We start from the raw sequence: 22,919 nt of genomic DNA, 5'->3' as shown, positions 1-22,919 counted from the left end.
GAGGAGACTGAGGCCAACAGGGTGAAGCGCCTTGCCCAGGGTCGCCCGGCCGGAAAATGCCTGCGGTCAGACGAACCCAGAAGAGTCCTCCTGGCTGCGGCCGCTGCTCTGCCCTCGGGCAGCAGGGGGGCAGTGTCCACAAGACGGACATTCCCTCAAGCCCCATAAGGAGCGGAGGCACGGCCTCGCTGACAGACAACGACTCGGGCAGCCCAGCCCTCGTCCGGAGCGGGAGCAGCCGCGGACGGACGGCTCTGGGTGCGGCCGAGAGGCCGGGCTTGCGGCGTGCGGGGCCAAGATGCCCCGGCCGGGGCAGGTAAGCACGGCCCGCTCGTCTCTGAAAGGGCAAGGCTACCAAGCCTCCCTCTCTGCCCCGCAGCGGAGCCGCAGCCCCGAGGGGTCCCTGGGGCCCTCAGGGGGCTCGAGCTAGGAGAACACCCGCGCGCAGGTGTGGGGGGCGGCGAAGCGGCCCCAGTGGCCCCCAAAGGGCTCCCGGGGGCGCAGGACTGGGTCGCTTCTGGGCACGCACGGTCCTTGCTCTGCCCGGCCCCCGCCGCCGCACCGGAGGGGGTCCCAGCAGTCGGAGCTGGGCTCTGAGCCTGAGAAGGCCACCTCACACCCTGAGTCAGGCTGGATTCCATCCCCAGGACGCCTCCAGCTGTCAAATTCTGCGGTTCTGAGGCTAGCCCTGAAGCAAGTGGGCTGACTAATCCCGGGGAACAGTGGTAGTCCCACTACTGCTTAATCCCACCACCCCCTTTAGTCCTTCCTTCTCAGAACTTCGGCCATTAGTTCCCATCTCACCGTCTAGCCATCAATCAGTTCTGTCTGCCCACCTAGCGCGCACTACTGCGACCCAGGTCTTGCGGAAGGGCAGGGAGTTAAGAAGTACTTGTCTTGTATTTGGGTCCCTGGTAGGAGGCATTTAATGTTCACCAACCAACCAATAAAGACTACGTACCATGTGCAAAGCACTGAATTACGAGTTACATAAAGCAAATCATCCTGGTTAAAAAGGTGGGGAGGCATTACTGAGGCCCGAAAACAATGGAACATTCAGGTCACGTTGGCTGAACAGGTTAGTGTAGGAGAAGACACTGAGATTAGGGAGGTAGAGTGGGATCCTATTGTACGAGGTTCAGAATAAAAGGCTAAGGAGTTTACTTTTCAATCTTTCACTCACTTCCAAGGCAAAACGATGTCCTGGGAATGAAGAGACCTAGCTACTAGTCCTACATCCACCAGGGAATCTGCTGGCTTGGTGATTACTACTAGTAACAATGTCTGCTTAAAAGGGCCATTCCCTGACTACCTCTTAAAGAGGCCTATTCTCTCAATGGACGTTACCTATTTCTAAGTGAGTACCTGAAAACACCAGTCTGAAAAGGTCAAGGTCTCCCATTGCATCCTGGCCCATCTCCAGTCATCGTGATGAATATCTGGTCACTAGACTGAGACATCTCAGGAAGAGAAAGTGAGGTTGGTGGCCTTGCACAGCCCTCCCTCACTCAAAACAAAGCCAAGTGCAAGTCATGTCATCATTTCTCTGATGTCAGGGTCTTCGGAATGACACAAACCAGGGAATTTATCGTATTTCCACAGCCAGCTGACCCCTCTTGACTGTCCCCAACTATAAAATGCAGGTACTTCAGTTCAGGGGCTGAACTAATCATGTCTAGGGTCCCTTATAGCTCATAAAGCTCTATATGGTTCTACATTTTTGAGACATGAAGATATGATGAAAGCTGTGCCTTAGATTATCTCCACAGGGGCACACTGGATGGGGGGGGGGGGGTAGGGAGACAGGACTTTTGCAGATAGTATAGTAGTCATACTATATAGTATGAAGTCATTAAAGAGATTTCTATTAGGATTGCTGAATATTCCATTCAGCCAAGCAATATGGAATTTATGTCAGATGAAATTCAATTTTAGCTTCATGATATATAGCTGTCAGAACTTGATTCTGGTAGAAACCTGTAACTGATTGGAGGGGGAGGGGGTGAAAGTAAGGAAAATTCTAAGTAGAGAAGTGAACTGACTCCACAACCAAAATTCAAGTGACACATCTAAGACACTGTTTTTAATTCTTCAAAATTAGAGAAAAGACAACATACAAATATAATTCAAACTCTTTCACTTAAAACAGAAACTCAAGCCACCATTACTACACTGGCATTCCTCTAGAAGTTCAAACTCAGAACTGTTTACCAGTGTTCTTAGTGGCAGTAGTAATACTAAAATGTTAACAGATTCCTGAGTTAGGTATAGGGCAAAATTCAGAATGGAACTGAAATAAAAACACATATTAAAGCTGAAATCAAATAATGGTTCAATGATACAAAAAATAAGTCTTAACAAATACCCACAGAAGACATCTTTTGTTGTTTTCCAAGTACATTCATCTAGACAGTTTTTTACATTTTACGTTTATTGTAAACTTGTTAAAGACAGAATGTTGCTGTCAATATAAACAAAATCTATCATGAGTCTAATTTTTTGAAAATCCTGGGTAGATGGGATAAAAAAAAAAAGGAAATGCTTGATCATTTGTATTCTGGTTTTAAACATTTTAAGACAAATTATATACATTTTCCCATCAACTGTTTTACAATATTTTCAGTTACCACCCACTTAAATCTGACAAATTTTAACATGTTTGTAACAACTTCAGTTTACATTTTTTCCCAAGATATCACAGTCAATGTTCTTAACCTAAAACAAGTTTCTGTATTGATAGTAAAAATAGGTTTGTGGTGCCCAGAACCAAACACGTAAGTTTGATTTGATTAATGCTGAGCAAAAGTGGAACAATCACTGTCTCTTTTTTTGGACACTTAAAGGCTACCGGAGAGGAAATATAGTACAGTGAAAGGAGCACTGGACTTGGGAGTTAGATGGCAAATCTAGGTTCTGAGTCCAATGAGCACCGTGACTGATCAAGTTACCCAACCTTTCTGGTACCTTTTCTATAAAATCGGGGTAACAGCTGCATTAATGTGCCTTACAGGGCTGCTGTAAGGAAAGTGCTTTGTAAACTTCAGAGCATTACACAAAAGTGAAAATACCCCCTAAAATCATTAACTTTTTAAGCTGGCATTCTCACTATAAATCTTACTAAGCTTGATCTGGCACATAGTGAGACTGGACGATTCTATTACCCAACATATCAGCTGGCCTACAAACTTTCTTGTGAACCTAACATTTATGTATTCACTCATAAAAACAGAGCTAAAGGCAGAGTCTTGTAATACATTACTAGAGTTCTTCCTCTAGGACAACTGATAATCTGATTACTTTTTGGATATGGTTAGACAGCTATGAATGTATCTAACTAGATTGGCATCCATATTTTTCCACCTTAAGCACAAGAGTATCATGACAGACTGTCAAATATCTTACAGAAATTCAGGCATGGTGGCAGCATTTCCCAGATGTAAAAAACAAACAAACAAACAAACAAAAAAAAGGAAATGAAACTAATTTGGTATGACATTTTAAATAAACCCACGTTGGCTCCTAATAATCCTCAGTTTCCTTCCTAGTGTCACATTCAATTATGTACAATATGCCCTCTTTCCCTTCTTTGAAACAAGAAAACAAAAAACATACTCTCTCTTGACATCGTGAATATTTTTTTTTTTTGGGAAGTTTAAAACAGGTACACTGACATTTTAATCTTAAAAGGCAGAAATGTTCAAATAACACAATACTGTCAATGGTATAACTGAGTAATTAAAGCCAAACATTATAAAATTCTTTCTTACTCACTAATCCTCAATATCCCTTAGAAGATTAACCAAAGAACTGAATAAAATTGTTAAAATTTCAAATTTAACTTAAATTCAGATTCTTTGGAGCTTATACTGTAAAATCTTTTTACTAGCATTACTACCTCTGATAAATCAGTTTTAACCAATAGGTAAGCTTTCATGTTTTAAGTTATTCATAAGATGGGAAACTTGGGGACAAATTACCAAGTTCACAATTTACTGTCTTTAAGATATGAACCTATGCCAAAATACTCAAGAGACTAAAAACAGATTGTGAAACAATCTTAGGCTTAAGTGGTTTTGCAATTCTATGGACTGGTTTCATTTCTGAGGGTTCTCCCAAAACTCTAGTTTATTAAAAGGATGACACACTTTCTTCAAAGGAACTCTGGTGGACGGTACTTATAGCAATTACAAAAACCTGAAATGTCTGTGAACTAAAGTTGACGGCTTTTTGTAACAGAAGATGTCAGAGTTAACAATGACAACAGCTTCTTACTACCACCCCAGCGTTGATTTTGTCCAGACTGTTATATACCCTATTTTAGATTGTGTAGCCACAGGAGTTTTAGAATCTTCTTCAAAAAGGGTGACATTTTTATTTGGTCCAATCATATTAAAGGAGCTCAAAATCAAGAGATAATGAGCTATTCTCTAAAAATCCACAAAATATTCACTCCTGAGACCAAGATTAACCCTCCTGTGAAGAAAAAATGCGTTTCAATTTTTTTTATCCAGAATATATTTGTCTCTTTCTATAACCATAATAATTTTGATGACCAGAGTACTACCTGAAATGTGAACTATTATCTTAAAGATGAACAATGCGGGATTGTTTCATTTAACAATATTTAGAAATACCAATCTGATGGGCAGAACCTGAATCATTTCAATTTGCATTTCTCTAATTATTAGTAATTTAGAGCACGGCATCTCAAGTGGCCATTTATAGTAGAGATGTCTTCCTCTGAAAACTGCCTGTTCATATCTTTTCACTAGTTATCATTGGGAAATGGTTCTCATTCTTACAAATGTTAATCAGTTCCCTATACATCTTAGAAATAAGACCTATTATCGGAAACTTGTTGAGAAAGACATTCCCTAATTTACCTGTGAGGGCAACCAGAGAATCCACCTCATCATTTCCCAACCTACTGACTTCCTGGATTTCATTATCTCCAGAAACTCTGAAACTTACACTGGCTAAGGTAATTTTCCACATATAGCTTTGGGTAACTCCTCACCACCATCCCCCCTTCACCCCTCTCCCCCCAGCCCAGCCTGTCAGCTTCACTTTATGTGTTATCTTCCCCCATTAGGATGAGAGCTCCTTTGAAGGCAGGGAATCATACTTTTAAAAACATCCTCAGTGCTTAGCAAAGGGCCTAGCACATAACAGGTACTTAATAAATGTTTGCTGGTTATTCAGTGACTACCTGCATCTCTTCTGATCTTAGTTGCATTGATTTTGCCTGCACAAAAACCTTTATGTGATCAAAATCACCCATTTCACCTTCTGTGGTCCTCTCTCTCGTTCAATCGTGAGCTCGCTCTTCACTCAACTTCTGAAAGGTAATTTTTCTTGCTCTTCTAAACTATTTGTGATGTCACTTTACGTCTAACGTCATGTATCTGTTTTGGAGTTTAATTTGGTTTGTGGTGTGAGGCGTCTATGCCGAGTTTCTGCCAAACTGCCTCCTGCTTTTCCCAACAATGTTTATTGAATATTGAGTTCCTGCTCTAACAGCCAGGATCACTGGATTTATCAAATACTAGGTTACTGTGCTCACTTGCTTCTTCTATAGCTTATGCCACGGAAAGTATGTTCCATTGATCAATCTATTGTTTAATTGGTGCCAAATTATTTTGAGGATTACTGCTTTGCAGTATAGTTTGAGATCTGTGACTGTTAGGTTCCCTTCCCATTTTTTTTCATTAATTACCAGTCAAAAGAAAGGAGATCAAAAGGAAGAGATTAAGTGAGCTATTTTCCAAAAATCCACAAAATATTCACTCCTGAAAGGCCAAGATTAACCCTCCTGTAAAGAAAACAAAAGTTTTTATGAATCCAGACCACATTTAATTTTTTTTAACAACCACAATAATCATTTTCATAATCAGAAGTACTATATGTGAGCTATTATCACAAAGATGAATAGTGCTGGGCTGTTCCTTTAGATGAATGTTGTCATTTTTTCCCTAGCTGTGTAAAATAACTTCTGGGAGGACATGGAATTGTCCCTTTTATTGTAATTTTTATTATATTGGCTTAGCCTATCCATAAGCAATGAATATTTCTCCAGTTATTTAAATGTCTTCACTAATGTAAAGTGTTTTGTAATCCTAATTCTCTCTCTTCTTGCTGAATTTTGTTGGTAATATGTAGAAATGCTGATGATTTCTGTGAGTTTATTATTTTGTATCCTGCAACTCTGCTGAAGATGTTAACTGTTTCAATTAGTTTTTTTTAAAATTTATTTAACTTTTAACATTCATTTCCACAAAATTTTGGGTTCCAAATTTTCTCCCCTTTTGTCCCCTTCCCCCACCCCAAAACACCGAGCATTCTAATTGCCCCTATCACCAATCTGCTCTCTCTTCTATCATCCCTCTCTGCCCTTGTCTCCATCTTCTCTTTTGTCCTGTAGGGCCAGATAACTTTCTATACCCCTTTACCTGTATTTCTTATTTCCTAGTGGCAAGAACATTACTTGACAGTTATTCCTAAAACTTTGAGATTCAACTTCTCTTCCTCCCTCCCTCCCCACCCCTTCCCTTTGGAAGGCAAGCAATTCAATATAGGCCAAATCTGTGTAGTTTTGCAAATGACTTCCATGATAGTCGTGTTGTATAAGATTAACTCTATTTCCCTCCATCCTATCCTGTCCCCCATGACTTCTATTCTCTCTTTTGATCCTATCCCTCCCCATGAGTGTCGACCTCAAATTGCTCCCTCCTCCCCATGCCCTCCCTTCCACCATCCCCTTCTCCCCCACTTTCCTGTATTGTAAGATAGGTTTTTATACCAAAATGAGTGTGCATTTTATTCCTTCCTTTAGTGGAATGTGATGAGAGTAAACTTCATGTTTTTCTCTCACCTCCCCTCTTTTTCCCTCCACTAATAAGTCTTTTGCTTGCCTCTTTTATAAGAGATAATTTGCCCCATTCCATTTCTCCCTTTCTCCTCCCAATATATTTCTCTCACTGCTTGATTTCATTTTTTTAAGATATGATCCCATCCTTCAATTAGTTTTTCAGATGACTTTCCAGGGTAATCTAAGTAAATCATCAGATTTCGAGAAAAAAAAGACAATTTTGTTTCTCTTGCCCTGTGCTTATTCTCTTGATTTCTTTTTCAGGTCTTATTACTATAACTAGAATTCCTAGCATTATATTGAACAGTAATGGTGATAACAGACACCCTTGTTTTATACTTGCAATTTATTTCCATTATAATGCTAGCTCTTGGCTTTGGATAGCTATTACTTATTGTATTAAGGAAAGGTCCATTATTCCTTCGCTTTGTAGCTTTTTTTTTAAAAACAGGAATGGTCATTGCATTTTGTCAAGTTTATTCTTCATCCATTGAAACAATCATGGCTTTTGCTAATATTGTTACTAACATGATTTTCCTAATATTTAACCAGCCTTGAATTCCTAGTAAAAAATCTACCCTGGTTATGAGGTATAATCTCTGTGATACGTTGCTATAATCTCCTTGCTTACATCCAATTTATTTTTTTGCATTAATGTTCATTAGAGACAGTAAGTCTATAGTTTTCTTCCTTTGTTTTCATTTTTCCTAGTTTAGGAATCAAGATCGTATTTGGTCATGGGGGGTAAGGGGAAGTGATGGTGGTAATTTTTAAATTAATATACATCTGTTTTCTCCCTTTAAAAATGAACAGAAATTTATTTTCCCCTCAGCCTTAACTATACTGGAAAAAAAAGGAAAGAAAAACAAATTCCTTATGAAAAAAATACACAGTCAAATAAATCAAATTACCTCATTGGCCATGTCCAAAACATGCATGTCTAATTCTGTCCTCTAAGGTAATTAGATTACTACATAAGAGGGAATTGTGTAGACATGGTTTACTGAGAATTTAGGAAACCACTTCTAAGTCTTTCAACCTAACTGATGAGGAGATGTGAACTATACAGTAATAGTAGAGTTAGATCTATTCTTAACATTCGGATATTTGGAATCAAATTAAAAGCAGTCATAGTCAAGACCATATTTGTATCACAAAAGGGATATATAGTAGGACTCCTCCTTTTCTGTCATTTTTTTCAAACACTTTAGTAGCATTAGAACAAATTATTCTCTAAAAAAAATGTCTGATAAAATTTGTTTAAGTCCATCTGATACCTGGTTGTTCCCCCTCCCCCTCACTTTGGGAGTCCATTTATGGTTTATTCAGTTTATTTTCCTAGGACTTAGCTAAGTCCTATGTTTCTTATTCTGTTAATCTAGGCAATTTTATATTTTTATAAATATTCATCTATTTAAATTTTAGTTTTGTCATAAAATTGGGTAAAATAATCCCTAATCATTTCTTTCTTCCTCATTGATGGTGAATTCACCTTTTTCATTTTTGATATTGATTTGCTTCTTTTTTTTACAAACTAAGTTAGCTAATACCTTATTTTGCTGCTTTTTTAACAGCTTTATTTATTAATCTAAGAGTTTTTGGCTTTCAATTCTGATAAATTCTTTGATTTTTCAGGATTGTTCTTTTGAGGCTTAAACTCTCCCCCCGCTTTTTTTCCCAGCTGCATGTCCAGTTCTTTAATGTACTATTTCTCTCTTTTATTGATTAAAGTGTTTAGAAATAACATTTTCCCCCTAAGGACTGATTTAACTACACCCTAAGAATTTTTGGTAAATTGTCCTGTTGTCACTGTCAATAAAACTGATTCTTTCTATTATTCGTTCTCTGACCAATTCTTTAAGATTACATTTTTTGGGTGAGATTTACTTCAGTCTGAGAAGCGCAAGCTGATGTCCCTCCCCAATATTAGCACTATTTTTCCATGTAGCTCATTTGACTTTCTCTTTAAGAATTTAAATTCTATGGCATTTGATGCTTATGTTTAATAACGAATGACATTTTCTGTGATAATTTTCAGTAAAATGTCATTTTGCTATTTATTTCTTTTAAGTTGTCCACTTTCGCTACTGCTTTGAGATCATGATTGTCACCCCTGCCCTTTTCACTTTAGCGTCAGATTTTGTTTTAGTCCCTATTTTAACTATGTACATTTCTGTATGTTTATTGTACGCAACATCACTGAATTTTGCTTTCCAATCAACTGTTATCATCTTCCACTTCATAGGTGAGTTCATGCCATTCATATTCAGTTATGACTGTCAATTGTGTATTTTCCTCCATCCTGTTTTCTTAAACTTTTCCTTCTCTTCATTGCCCTCCTCTTGTTAAAGAGTTTGTTTTTGCTTAATACTAATTCCTCCCTTTTTCCACCCTCCCTCTTTTATTCTCCTCTTTCCTTGTTTCCCTGTTGAGTGATTTCTACACTCAATTAATATGTATTATATAATACAAGCATATACTATATATATATATATATAGAATATATATTATACATGTATAATAATAAATACGTATATCCTTTCCTTCTTGACCAGTTCAGAGGAGAGTTTCAAGTATAGCTAGTTCCATGCAGCACCACCACCTACCTTCCTCTTTGCTTGTATAAACTTCTACATTTGTGGATCCCAATTATATCAGATAAGTTCTCTATCCTTCCTCTCTCTTATCCTCTTGAGCCTCTCTTCCTTTGCTTTTCCGGTTATAAGATTATCAAAACAGAACAACACCTAGGCCCTCTAAACTTCCTCTTTGAACCTGATGACAGGATTCTGAGGAGATATGTGTAACACACACACATAAATATGAATATAGAATGTAAACATTTATCCTTGTTTAGTGCCTCATGATTGTTTACTTTTTTAAATCTTTCTCTTGATTCTTGTATTTGTATTTTTTAGCTTTCTACTCAGCTGTCTGGGATTTTCATCAGAAATGCTTAGAAGTCCTATTAAAGGTCCATTTTCCCCCCTGTAGGATTATATTCAGTTTTGCTAAGCAAATTATTCTTGGTTATAAACCTGTTTTTTTTTTTTTTGAACTATCCTAATCCAAGCTCTGTACTCTTTTATAACTGTGGCTGCTCAAACCGTGTGATCCTAACCATGGCTCCTCAATACTTGAATTCTTTATTTCTGTCTGCAGTATTTTTTTCCATTAACCAAGAAGCTCTGGATTTTGGCTGTAACACACTTGGGAGTTTTCATTTTGGGTTTCTTCTAAGAGGAGATCAGTAGATTTTATTTCAACTTTGTCTACTAATTCTAAGACATCTGGGCAATTTTATTTTATGATTTCATGAAATGTGATATTTGGGCTCTTCTTTTTGTCCTAGCTTCCTGGTAGTATAGGGATTCCTAAATTATGTCTCTTTATTTTCTACATTAGTTGCTTTTGCTATAAGATACCTCACATTTTCTTACATTTTTTCATTCTTTTCTTGTTTAATTCAGATACAGAATGAGATTTTAAACGCTGTTTTAATGTTTCTTGTTTCAGGGAGTCACTGGTTCCTATTTGGTCAATTCTAAGTTCTGAAGAAGCTTTATTTGCGTGAGGTTTGTACCTCTTGTTCTGAGCCATAATCTCTTTCCAAATCATACTTCCGTAGCTCTCATTTGGCTTTTAAAGTCACTTTAAAAAAATAAAAACACATAACAAAAAACTCTTGCTTTCTCTTTTTCAAAAGTTTTAGCTGAACTTGTGTCCAAGCTGTGTTTTCCTTTGAGACTTTTCTCATAGATGTTTTGGAGTCATTTTCTTTTTCTGAGATTGTGTCTTTAGTTGTCTCTGTCACCATAACAGCTGTTTATGGTGTAATTTTTTGGTTTTGGTTTGCTCATTCTTCCTCCTTTGTTTCCTAACTTTATGTTAGGGTCAGATTCTGTGTATGTCTGGAATACTTAAGCTGTAAGTTTCTGTCCTCTTGGTTCCTTGTCATACTTTCTTGGGTTACTGAGTGTTGTATTCTTCCAGGATCTCAGGGACATCTCAGGCTGGGGACTGATAAGCTTTCAATGCTTCCAAAAGGTATAACCCAGGACAATGTCTGATTACTGCCCTCTGTGTCTGAGCTCTACAAGTTCCTGATCTGGATTTTTCCCTGGTTGGAAGTTCCAATAAACCGGTACTGTTATCAGATACTCTCAGGCACCTAGAAAATTCTGTAGTCTGAATGACATAAATACAGGTTCCCCTGTGATCTAAGATTCCTGACCTGGTTATTCTGCTGCAGGCTTCAGGCTGGGCTGAAGTCTAGAACTGAGACCCCTGCTCAGTTCCTAAGGTCTGAGTCACACAATTACTGTTTGGTTCTGAACTTGCTCCTAGCTCAGTACACAATCTACAGCTTGTGATCACTGTTTATTCTGGACTGTCATCCCTCAGCTCAGGCCCCTCAGGCATACCTGAATATGTAATACAGAACTGGGTAGTAAGCAACAGAGATGCCAGCTGGCACCTGCTGTTCTATCCTGCACGAGGTCAGAGTTCAAATGGGATCTCTTTTTGCCCTGGTACGCAACTCTGGTCCTTTTTAAGTTCTTGCATGTGATATACTCCTGGCTAGATCATGCTTCCGGTGTCTACAGAACTCTATGCCAATCCAGGTTGGAAAAATGACTATTTTTTTTCCCCTTGAACTACCCTATTTGGATTGGTCTGATGTGTTTTCTAGATCTTTGTGGAGGGGTTGTGTTGGAGGAGCTGGACTACATTTTCTTCTGATGTTCGGCCATTTTGGTGCCACCTAATAATCAGCAATTTATAGCACTGCTTCAAGTTTGCTGGACTTGGACTTGAGCTATATTACACATTAAATAGTGATAATAATAAAGAACTTAATATATTTCAACTAAGTTTATTTCAATAAAGATGCTAGGAACAATTTAATAGAATTGGTATTAACCCTGACTAAAAATAGGACTTTGGCCTAATAACGACTATTAATAACTACAGAAGCTCAACAGGAAAAACAAACTATAAGAAGCCATTTACAAAAGAAGTGTTGTGCTTGAAACAGCACTTTATACCTACCCAAGCATTCCTGACTCTTTGGTCTTTATGATGTATAAGAACATCAATAATGTATGGAACATGTTATTTCTATCCTGAATTTAGAAAAAAAAATTAAGAAAACAATATGAAAATTCAATCTGATTGGTAAATACAGTAAAACTTCATTAATTTAGACTCCAATAATTAAAAACCTTGTTTAATTCAGATACAGAATGAGATTTACTCCCTTGTACCCTAAAGGAAAAAAGTCTGCTAAGCAAATGGCTACGTAGAGGTGTGGGAAGAAAAAAAAATATAATTAGCCCATGTCAAAAAAAACCCAAACCAACTTCAAACATTGTCAAAGGATTTTAGCTTTCAGATAATGTGCTAACTACAAATTTTCCTTAACTACTTTGGCAACATTTTGCCACCCTTTTATGTTACTCTATGTGCTTTACTGGAATTTGGTAGAGATAATAATATAGGAATTAGCTATATGTAAGAGGTCTTAGTAAACATGATAGTGGAAAAAATTGTCATTAGTTATCAATATAGGTGATTATTTCGGTGTTAATTTGCAGTAATCCATTTTTGTATAACTAAAGCATCTCAGTTTCATAAACTTGCATGAATATTTTTTCAAAGTCAAAGCAGCCCATCACATACAAAATTCATAAGTAATAAATACAAGATACAAAAGTACCTTTGGCAGACTGTATACGTGACGCTGGTAAATCAGCTCATAATGGGGAGGATTAATGTTGCTCTGGTAGATGCAAAAAACGTTTTCATTTGTAATGTCTGCAGAGAATCAATTTGAAAAGAGAGAGATAAGCTTAGAACATAAGAGATGTTCCACCTAAAAATCCCAACATCTCCTTTCAAGAAAATTCTCTACCTGGCTTATTTGGTGTCTGGACAAAGTGCTGAGAAGTAAATGTTTTTCCATCAGGATACTTAGGATGTGGAGGTAGTCTAGAGTCAAGGTAAGTACAAAATACATGCATAATGATCTGTAAATAAATTAAACCAGGACTGAAAAATGGCAATCAACAAAAACAGATTCATTGTTAATTCAGACAATGACTACAAAGAAAAGAGACTTAGGATAAACTTTCCTCTAGAACTCAGATCTCCCTAAGAAAGAATGGAAATGCATCATAAATGATTAAGACTTGATTTAGACATTTAATGATAACAAACAAAAAATTTCTTATAATCAGTTAGCATTTAGCCAAGTCCATATAGCTAGAAAGAACCAAAATTAAGAGAACATACACACAATTTCTAGTTGTCGCTTTAACATAAACATTTTAAATTCTTATTCTGACAGAAAACAGACTTTGGGTATAGATAAATTTACTAAAAATTATTTAAAAGCAATCATATTGACTCACAGCAGAATCAGTGGGCAAGTCTGTATCCCATTTTCGTGCTTTGAAGTCCCCACCTCTATTCCATCGAAATGAGCTCATACAACCACCCTGGGAGAGTTCTATGTTTGGGTAGAGTTGATAAAAGGTTATAATCATAAGGATGGTAAGAGAGAATGAAAAAAGAAGACAGCATCTGAGAACCTAAATGAAATATACCAATGATCTCCAGAAACTATTTTTCTTTTAAGAAAAAAACCCCAAAAACTATTCTTAAAAGTCATTTAAGCAACGAAAACATTTTGCAAAAACAATTTTAAAAAGTACGACTCATATTATTTTCCTTCACAACCTCACTACATAGGGAAGAATAACGAAATTCTTTATGACTAAATGGATGAGGAGCTAATGACTTTCAAGGTAGTTTACTTATTACTAAATAATATTTCTCTCCTATTAAGGAGGCAGAGCAAAAAAGATCCAAGAAAGAAATACATTAACATTAAAGATGACTAAGTTATTCTAAGAAATACAAATGAGTTAGGCCAAATAGCATTCAGTATATCCTCTTCTTTGGTGAAAGACATCACGGAGAGAGTCCACCTTTAGTCCTTTATTCTGAGGAACAGAGGAATGATGTCTAAATATTCAAAGTGCTTACACCTTGTATACAGGAAACTTATTTTTCTATACTGGTGACTAATAAGCTTTCAAATACAGAGACACACAATAAGAAACAGCATGATGTGATGGAGAGAGAACTAGCCTCAGATGGAGGCAGACTTGGGCTTCAGTCTTGCTTCTGTCTCACAGATGCTGATCTACTCTGATAGAGAATTTTCTCACTTAAAGTTTGATGTGTACACACACACACACACACACACACACACACACACACAGTAACAAGGCATAAGGGAAGTCCTCCCTTTGACACGTGTTAGCTGTGACCATGTTCTCATTCCTTCTGTGCCCTAGTCTAGAAGGTTTTAGGTAACAGACAAGTGGTCAATGTTAACAAATGGAGAGCTTCCACATCGATGTGAACATATGCCTTAGAGGTTGGTGGATGAACAAGGATGGATATGCACACATATAAACAACAGACATGATTCTGTGCTTATGGATGGATTCCCTTCCAGTGTTTGAGGACAGAAGCCTCCAACATACCTCAAAAGATAGTTTCTGTGAGTTGCTATGACTAATAAAATTTACCACCTCTAATCAACCTTCTAGTAATGAGTGTATCTAAATTTAGCTAGGCTGGTCTTTGGATGACAGATATATGAAGTCTGTCATAAGACATTATACCTGAAATTTTTGAGAACCCAGGGTCACTTCTGTGTCACAATGCTCAATCAGACTAGGACTTCGGTGAAGAAAATATATAATTATACATATGACTTATGATTATTTCACAAATAAAATGGATTATTCCCCTTATCTTTCAAGGCCTCCTTAAGGTAATGAAACAGCTAATTCTCAATGTTTTTAAACATTCAAAATAACTCACCTTTAATCCTTTCAAATAAGTATTCTTGATTTGGGGTAAGGTCTAGATATTGCACTATAGTATTCAAAGTTGGAATGAGTGGAGCTTTGACCAGGGCAGCTTGTTTCAAGCTAGTTATACTAGCTTCTGGAAAAAGTAAAGGAGGAGAGAGGGAGGAAATCCCATTACAACAAAAATCACATAACACAGATCATTATGCATGCACTTCTACTTAACATCTTTAAAGAAATATCCTCAAATATTAAAGTTCTTACAGAATGGGGTTATGGTTTATCTTGACAGCAAAGATAAGTGCCTGCCTACTGATTATCTTAGAAGAACTGTTGACAGATTACTCCTTCATTTACAGATTATTATCTAAAGACTAAATCTATAAGAAATTAGCCAGAGAGATATTATAAATGTTTATATACCAGTAAAATCTGTATGACAAACACATTTAAATGTAAAGTTACATTTTTATTGTTAGTCTTTTACTGGGTGATACTTAAAAAGTTGTACTGAAAATTGCCTATTATACTAATAAGTGATTATTTTGTAGATAAAAAAAGTTCTTTCAATCAAGAAAAGGTACCTCCTACTTACGAAGCCATTAAACTATCACTAAAAGGCAGAAAGGGCAAGCATAGCAGCAAAAGCATATTGCAGAGTCGAGAAATGACTCCTGAGAATGCATTTGATATTCTGGCATATTCCTGTTTATAGTCCAGAGAGAAGAAAATGGCTAAAAAAATACCCTGATAATAAGAGCTACTGTGTAATCCAAATGATCTAAATATTTCTAAGAGCAATTATTCACAGAGATCTGATTCATTCCAAAATTCTTTGTTCTTAAATCTTTTTACAAGGCTCTGCAATTTCATCTGAGTAGGTAGGTATTCTCTCTCCTGATGAATACTGCAATCCATCCATGACTTAATAGCTGTCTTTGAGAATCACTGTGCCAAAGAATTGATCATTGTGTGGCCAATGTGGCAATGAGCTTCTGAATTTAGGCTGAATCACAGATAATGGAATTTATTACCACAGAGATTCCACTCTGTTGGCACAGCCTTGGAGAACAAGGGGTTGGTTACCACCATGCCAAGAAGCAATTAAGCTGGACTTCAGTTCCACTGCCTTTTGCGTAGTACTTGATAAGGAAGAATAAATGTATCATAGGTACACAGCCACCTGAAGTACCTCTGCCTTTTTTTAACAGGTGAGAGTCTAAAAATAGATGATTAAAAAATTACCTGGGTAATACATTCATTATACTTTTGGGCTAATGAGGATAACAGTGAATCTGCCCCACTGAAATTTGGAACTCTAACAGACTTCAGTTTTATGACTGAAAATCTGTCGTGTAAGAACAACCAATATATAGTCTGCCTAAGAGTTTATTATTATTGTGAAAGGATAATAAAAAAATTGTGAAAACTCCTGGATGTTTTCAATTTGTTCTATCAGATTAATTTCTTTGCTCAATTAACAACATTTGGGCATTAATATGGGTTTTTTTCCCCCAACTTCAGGTGTCAGTGCAGAATATTCAAATGAAACTGGCTAAATAACTTACTCTCAGTATCGAATTTTCTTCTAATAGGAAGCACTCAAGAAAATGGAAATGCTCATGTATACTTCTATCCATACCTCCTATCTGTAGCTCCGGGCAGCCCATTCTTCTCATTTGTGTACTGACAGAATCAATTTCTTGAACAAGTGGTACTAATATTGTTTCATTGATCCACTATAAAAAAAATTAAAATAAAGCAACATGATACAGAGCTAAAGCACAGTTAATCAGAGTACACATTTTTGAATGTTGTAGACAGCAGATTTATTGCTCTGACTGTCAAATTAATACTTTTTGGTTTCAGAATGAAGGGCTTCAAAATTCTACACTCCAGAGTAACAATACATTTTAAGTTACTTTTAGCTTTTGAGGCTGAATACCTAAGGAAAGACCTATAGTCTAAATTATTCCTGTTTGCCCACAGACTCCAACTGCAGATCTGACTCTCAGAGCACTGTAAATTTTAACTGTATGCTTTCTGTTTCAAGTATGTTTATTGTATGTAACAACAGTGGACAATTAAAAGAAATAAACAGGGAAACTTTTACCAAAAGTTATTATAGACAATGTCAGTATGAAACATAAGCATCACAGGAATTTAAATTCTTAAAGGGAAAGTTAAATGAGTTACATGGAGAAATAGTAAAATTGATATTGGGGGACACCAGTTTATCCCTCTCAGACTGAGGTAAATCTAACCCCAAAAATTTAATCCTGAGGGATAGGTCAAAGAATGAGTAACAGAAATAATCAATTTTATTAATAATAACAACAGTAGGACAATAAAGCAAAATTTTTTAGGATGCAGCTAAATCAAGCAGTCCTTAGGGGGAAATTTTTATTTCTAAAAACTTTAATGAATAAAAGAGAGAAATAGTAGATTAAAGAATTGGGCATGTAACTAGAAAAACCTCCCATAAATTTATATAATTTAAATATTTAAAACTATGGAAATATTTTAGAATCTTAAAACATTTTCATTGTTAATCTGATGAACTCAGTACAGATACCACTCCTCTGTTAAGTCTTCTTTGATTCCCCCTTATTATTAGTACTACTCCCTCCTTTCCACAATATACCTTGTATTATATTTGTATATATGTTATACAAGTCCAATAAAATACAAGTTTTTTTCAGAGCAAATTGCTTCCCCCATTTTATCTCCTCGGTGCCTAGAAGAGTGCCTCGGAACACAGGCACTTAATAAGTATTTATTAATTATTTTGTGCATATGACATTCAAGGTAACCCACAAATATATATTTGAAAATTTGCTATTAATTTTTAACATTTTAAAAAATTCTGAGTTCCAAATTCTCTTCCTCCCTCTAGACCCTCCCCCACTCACTGAGGTGAGCAATATGCTAGCAACTACACACGTGAAGTCATAAAAAACATATTTCTGTATTAGTTATGTTGCCAAAACAAAGCTATAAGTGAAAAAAAATTATACTTCAAATTCAGAGTTCATCAGTTCTGGAGGTGGATAGCATTGTCTTGGATCACCGTATTGATCAGAATAGCTAAATCTTATTGCTATTACTGTATACAATGTTCTCCTGGTTCTGCTCACTTCACTTCATATCAGTTCATATAAGTCTTTCCAGGTTTTTCTGAAAGTATCCTGCTTTTCATTTTTTAAAGCACAACAGTATCCATCACAACTTGTTCAGCCAATTTTCAATTCTTTCCCAACACGAAATGAGTTGTTATAAATATATTTTTGTACATATAAGTCTTCTTCCTTTTTTTCTGTTGGGATACGACTCAGTAATGGTACTGCTGGGTCAAAGTTTGGGGATAGTCCCAAATTGTTCTCCAGAATGGTCAGACTAGTTCACAATTCCATCAACAATGCATTACTGTTCCTATTTTTCCATATACCCTTTAGTATTTGTCACTTTCCTTTTCTGTCACGTTAGCCAATATGATAGATGTGAAGTGGTGCCCCACAACTAGTTAATCCACAAATATTAACTCACAATTGTTGATATTCAGTCATGTCAGTGATGTCTGACTTTTCATGACCCCATCTGAGGTTTTCCTGGCAAAGGTGTTAGAGTGATTTGTTATTTCCTTCTCCAGCTCATTCTACAGATGAAGAACTGAGGCCAACAGGTTTAAGTGACTTGACAAGATCACATGGCTAATAAGTGTCTGAGGTCAGATCTGAACTCAGGAAGAAAAGTTTTCCTGACTTCAAGCCTGACACTCTATCTACTGCACCACCTAGCTGCCCTGATCCACAATGGTGACATGTTAACTGCACTTTGCTTTAGAGCAATGACAGAACTTACATTTCTAAACTTGGCAGTCCACGAATCCATATGCTCAAGAAGTTGTCGATTCATAGTCACTCTTGCCCACACCTACTCAAAAACAGTACATGCTTTGAAAAGGACAATCAATGTAGAAAAGGTTTACAAGAGACCATAATAATTCTCAATTCCATAACTTTAAAAATACCTTATCAATCCAGAGAAAATTTTTTAACTGGTATATACAAACACCACCACTTACTCAATTACCATGGTTCTGATTTTTCTTTTGTAAGTACTTATGAGGTGCTATTCAATTCTATTTAACTTTTCAAATGATTGAGTTAAAAGTACAAAAAGATATATAAAGTATAAAAGAAACAAGGTAATTAAATTTAAGTAAAACAAAACAACTAAGTGAACAGACTCTACTATGTGTCAAGTGTAATAAGGCACCACCAAGCCATTTGTTGATAGTGATGGAAAAAAATACTTTCTAAACGATAGTAGTTTCCGCTGACATAATGAAAAGCGCTACCTAATTCAGTAAGGCACACAAAGAATGTCAGTCCATTATACTGTGAGCACCTTCAGGGACTGTTTTTTGCCTTTTTTTGTATCCCCAAAGCTTGTAATAGCACTTAATAAATGCTAGTTGGCAGCCAAAGAATAACAAATTTTCCATTTTTTACCAAGTGTGCCAGATAGTTAATGATTCTTGTTACAGTATGTTTCTAACTGACATTTAGGTAAGGCTCTCAAATTTGCAAAGCACTTTACATAGGATGTTATCTCATTTTAGCCTCACAATAGATATTATATTGTCATTCCTACTTTCAGGTGAGAAAGTTGAGGCACACAGAGATTAAATTATTTGCTCTTGGTCATACGACTAGTACTTTGGGAGAAAATGAACCCAAGCTTTCCCAGCTCTAATTCCAGTACTCTATCCACACTGCTTCAACTTAAAAGTTGAGATTAAAATATTTTTTAAAGAACAACCAACAATTAGCAGAACTTCTGAGGTTGTAAATCATAAAATCATCATTTTTCTCCATTTACCTCTTCTGCAGCCTGTTTAGAACCAAGGTCAGTTTCATCCTTGTTAGCACTTGGGGCCTGGGACCTGCAAGCGAGCTGGTATTGAAACTTCTTTAGCGTCTGTGCATAATCACCCACGGAGCGACTGTAGTTCCAGAAAGTAGGACTGCTAGAAGGTGAAGTAGAATCTGTACTCCCTATAATTATCAATTTAGTAAACATCAATTTATTTTAATTACTGTCACAATAGGTCAAAAGACAAATGTTCACTATGTAACATTATGCTAGGCCCCACGTTCAGAAAGATGGAATTCTGTCCTCACTGAATGTGTATAGTTTTTCCTCCAAGTAAAAGCAACTGCTGAGATTACATCACTATCTTACTACCAAACACTCTTCTTTTGCTCCCACATTTACCTCATGACATACTTTCTGTGTGTTCTCTAGGAGATTGGAATCTCCTTAAGAGCTGGGGCTCTGTATCATTTTTTACCTCTGTATCTCTAGCTTTGTGCATAATGAATTGAATTGGGGGCTGTATGCCAATAAAAAGTGAGTCATTTAAGCTAACAGAATCACAAAATTTAAAGAGTTCAAAGAGTCCTTGGAAAAATCTAGTGTAACCTTCTAATTTTATTTACAGATGAAGAAACTGAGACCCAGAATGGTTAAATGACTTGCGCAAAGTTCCACAGCTAGTTAATAGCAAATCTGCAGCAATAAACTCCTATTGCTTACTGTTCCACTGTACCACAATGCCTCCCAGAGGAAACAGAATACTCTTCTGACCACCCTGTATATAGAAAAAACAAATACCACGATCCAATTTTATTATGCCTGAATGAAATCACTTTTTTTTACCCAGCTGAACCCTATGTTGCTTCTCTTCTTCCCCTCGAAGAAAATTGTCCAGGGTTCTGAGATCTGTCATGTAGTCTTCTTTGCCAGTTGGAGAATTGTAGACAGTTGGTGAAGCCCGGTAACGAGATCTCAAGCCAGAGCTCTCTGCTGGACCGATGGTTGTAGGATATGGAGAAGAACCAGGGGAAGGACTATAACCAGACACCTATTTGGAATAAGAGATTTACTCTAAAAGCTGAAACTTAAAAGGAGGAAGACTTTTTTTTAACCTTATTTGTTAATCTAGTTTGAAAATGAAGTCTTTTTCATCCAGATGTTATAAACTCTGATTTCTCTAGTGCTTAAAAGTTTTGTAAAGTGCTTTCCTCACAATGATACGAAGTCTGAGACAGAAGGGAAAGACAAGAAAGGACAGCAAATAGAGGTCACCAGGTAAACTGAGAAATTACTTCTTTCAATTTCACTTCAAGTTATGCTAAATTACAATTTCTTTCACAAAAATGGAAAGCAAAGTCTAACTAAAATTTGCAAGTATTCAAAATAGAAATCATGAGCAATACTATATAGAAGCTACCTCAAAATAAGTTAGTCAGGCACTATACCAAAAATACCATGTGCACAAAACCCATTATATCTGAGTTTATAAATGCTAACTCAAAAAACTGCCATTTTCACAAAATTCTCTTATTTCCATCCAAAATCAGATTTGACATACTTTAATACATACAATGTTTTTTAAAAAGTTAATCAAATGAAAAAAAAATTTAAAAAACAACAACACTGGGTACATTTTACTTCTGGGTACTGCTACTCTAATAATGAGCAACACAGAATGTAATAAGAAAATGATTACGCTTGGGCTAAGTTCCCTGATACAATGATCCCTAACAATAGGCTTCAGGCAACCAATTCTAATTTCTTCTTATTTCCACATCTCTTTATCTTGGCCCTATCAGAGTAAAATGATGAATGACTAGGAGAAAGACTATGGACGCCTAAACAACCCTCATTATTCTGGAATTTGGAGTACAAGCTTCAAGCCCTAACTTTTGTTTTTAATTGGAAAGATGCTCAGGTAAAATGAGAGGCCATAAAAGACAAGACTCTTAGAATTCTGTAAAGTTTTGAAAGTTTTGCAGAAAGAAGTAGGAAAATAGGGGAAAGTGTAAAGAAAACAGGGGCCAAAGCCAATGGTATTAAAGAGAGAATTTTCCGTTTGTTTTAAACAGGACACTGTGGCAAAATACCAGCATGGAGAACCACTGTACATATTAACCTTGGAGATGGTACTAAAATGTTTCTCCTTTTAGTAATCAAAAGAAAAGGCTTACCTTACTATAACTACTGCTAGGTGAGTAGGTCACTCCAGGGCTGTAAGAACTACTACTGCCTGATGACAGGCCTTGAAGTTGAGGGCTATATCCCGTCATAGTAAACTTGGGGCTTGTACTGGGTGAACGAGATGGGCTATAACTCAGTACACTTTGACCCTGTATTGGAGGAGAAGGTGTAGAGGGAGGGATATTGTTTGCCACCAGTTCACGTGGAGGAGTGGTTTGCACAACTGGAATAAAATGAAGAGGCAAAATAGAGGTTAGCAGCCTTGAGTATTTAATATGCTAATTTTCTATTCCTAAGGAGTCAAAGTCAGGAAAAGCACTGTAATTTCTAAAAAGAACAAAAATTTCATGATACTGAGACCTAAGTCCAGGAGTTTAAGAATGATAAGAATTAGGATATTTCAAAATTATAATACAGTGTTGTAATAGCAAAGAAGTCTGAAGAACAGAGCCTAAAGGGCCTAGAGAAGTGTCAACAAAATGACTCAAGAAAAAGAAAAATAGTTTCTAGGAAGAAAAGTTTAAATAGTTGGGGTTGTCTGGGAAAAAAATAATAAAACAGCATACGTTTCTATAGACATTTACTGTTAACAGAGTCCTTCCTCACAAAATCATGTGAAATTTACCCCAGGTCACATGGCTACAACCAGGATTTGAACCCAGGTCTTCTGAAGAAAAAGGATATGAAGGAATAATTTAAAAAAAAAAAACAACTATCTTAGCAAGCACTGGTTCTCCTGATCAAACGGAAAGAAATGGCAGACAAAGGCAATACTAGTTTGGAGTATAATTTATCTGCAAAACATTGCAGAGTAGGACAGCAGAACATCATGAGCAGTTCTGCTAAACTGAACAACAAAATGTTCACAAATAAATATACAAAACACTTGGTATTAGATTTCAGCTAGATCATCCCAAAAACATTTACAATGAAAGGACAGCAAATACATGGAAAATGGAACATCTGTCAGCATCACTCTCATCATCAATGAACCATGTGAGGACCATATATCAAGACATGAACCCCTGAGGTGCTATGAGGAAATGGAAATGGCACTTGAGAAGATGAAGTCAGGAAGCACAGCTGGAACAGACCAA

General features: G+C 36.6%; 1 protein-coding gene across 7 annotated transcripts in view; it reads right to left on the bottom strand.

Annotated features, from left to right (window-relative positions):
• Positions 1–2,055: 2,055 nt before the first annotated feature.
• Positions 2,056–22,919, bottom strand: part of TMEM209 (transmembrane protein 209) — a 29,627-nt gene continuing 8,763 nt past the window's right edge. For 5 of the 7 annotated variants that reach the window (XM_072652738.1, XM_072652740.1, XM_072652739.1 and 2 more), the window contains 11 exons: positions 21,813–22,045; positions 20,482–20,686; positions 19,642–19,817; positions 18,619–18,690; positions 16,400–16,496; positions 14,768–14,893; positions 13,282–13,379; positions 12,783–12,897; positions 12,588–12,685; positions 11,921–11,994; positions 2,056–5,812 (listed from right to left, as the gene is read on the bottom strand). In XM_072652738.1, the coding sequence (XP_072508839.1) occupies positions 5,758–5,812; positions 11,921–11,994; positions 12,588–12,685; positions 12,783–12,897; positions 13,282–13,379; positions 14,768–14,893; positions 16,400–16,496; positions 18,619–18,690; positions 19,642–19,817; positions 20,482–20,686; positions 21,813–22,045 (1,349 nt within the window). In that variant the 3' untranslated portion in view covers positions 2,056–5,757. The remainder of the gene's footprint in view (positions 5,813–11,920; positions 11,995–12,587; positions 12,686–12,782; positions 12,898–13,281; positions 13,380–14,767; positions 14,894–16,399; positions 16,497–18,618; positions 18,691–19,641; positions 19,818–20,481; positions 20,687–21,812; positions 22,046–22,919) is intronic. The other 2 variants (XM_072652742.1, XR_011976853.1) reach the window with 2 other exon arrangements.

The sequence above is a fragment of the Notamacropus eugenii genome, chromosome 3 (assembly GCF_028372415.1).
Source record: "Notamacropus eugenii isolate mMacEug1 chromosome 3, mMacEug1.pri_v2, whole genome shotgun sequence".
NCBI classification, from domain to species: domain Eukaryota; kingdom Metazoa; phylum Chordata; class Mammalia; order Diprotodontia; family Macropodidae; genus Notamacropus; species Notamacropus eugenii.
The sequence above is the reverse complement of the archived record's forward strand: the minus strand, read 5'-3'. Positions and strand labels throughout refer to the sequence as shown.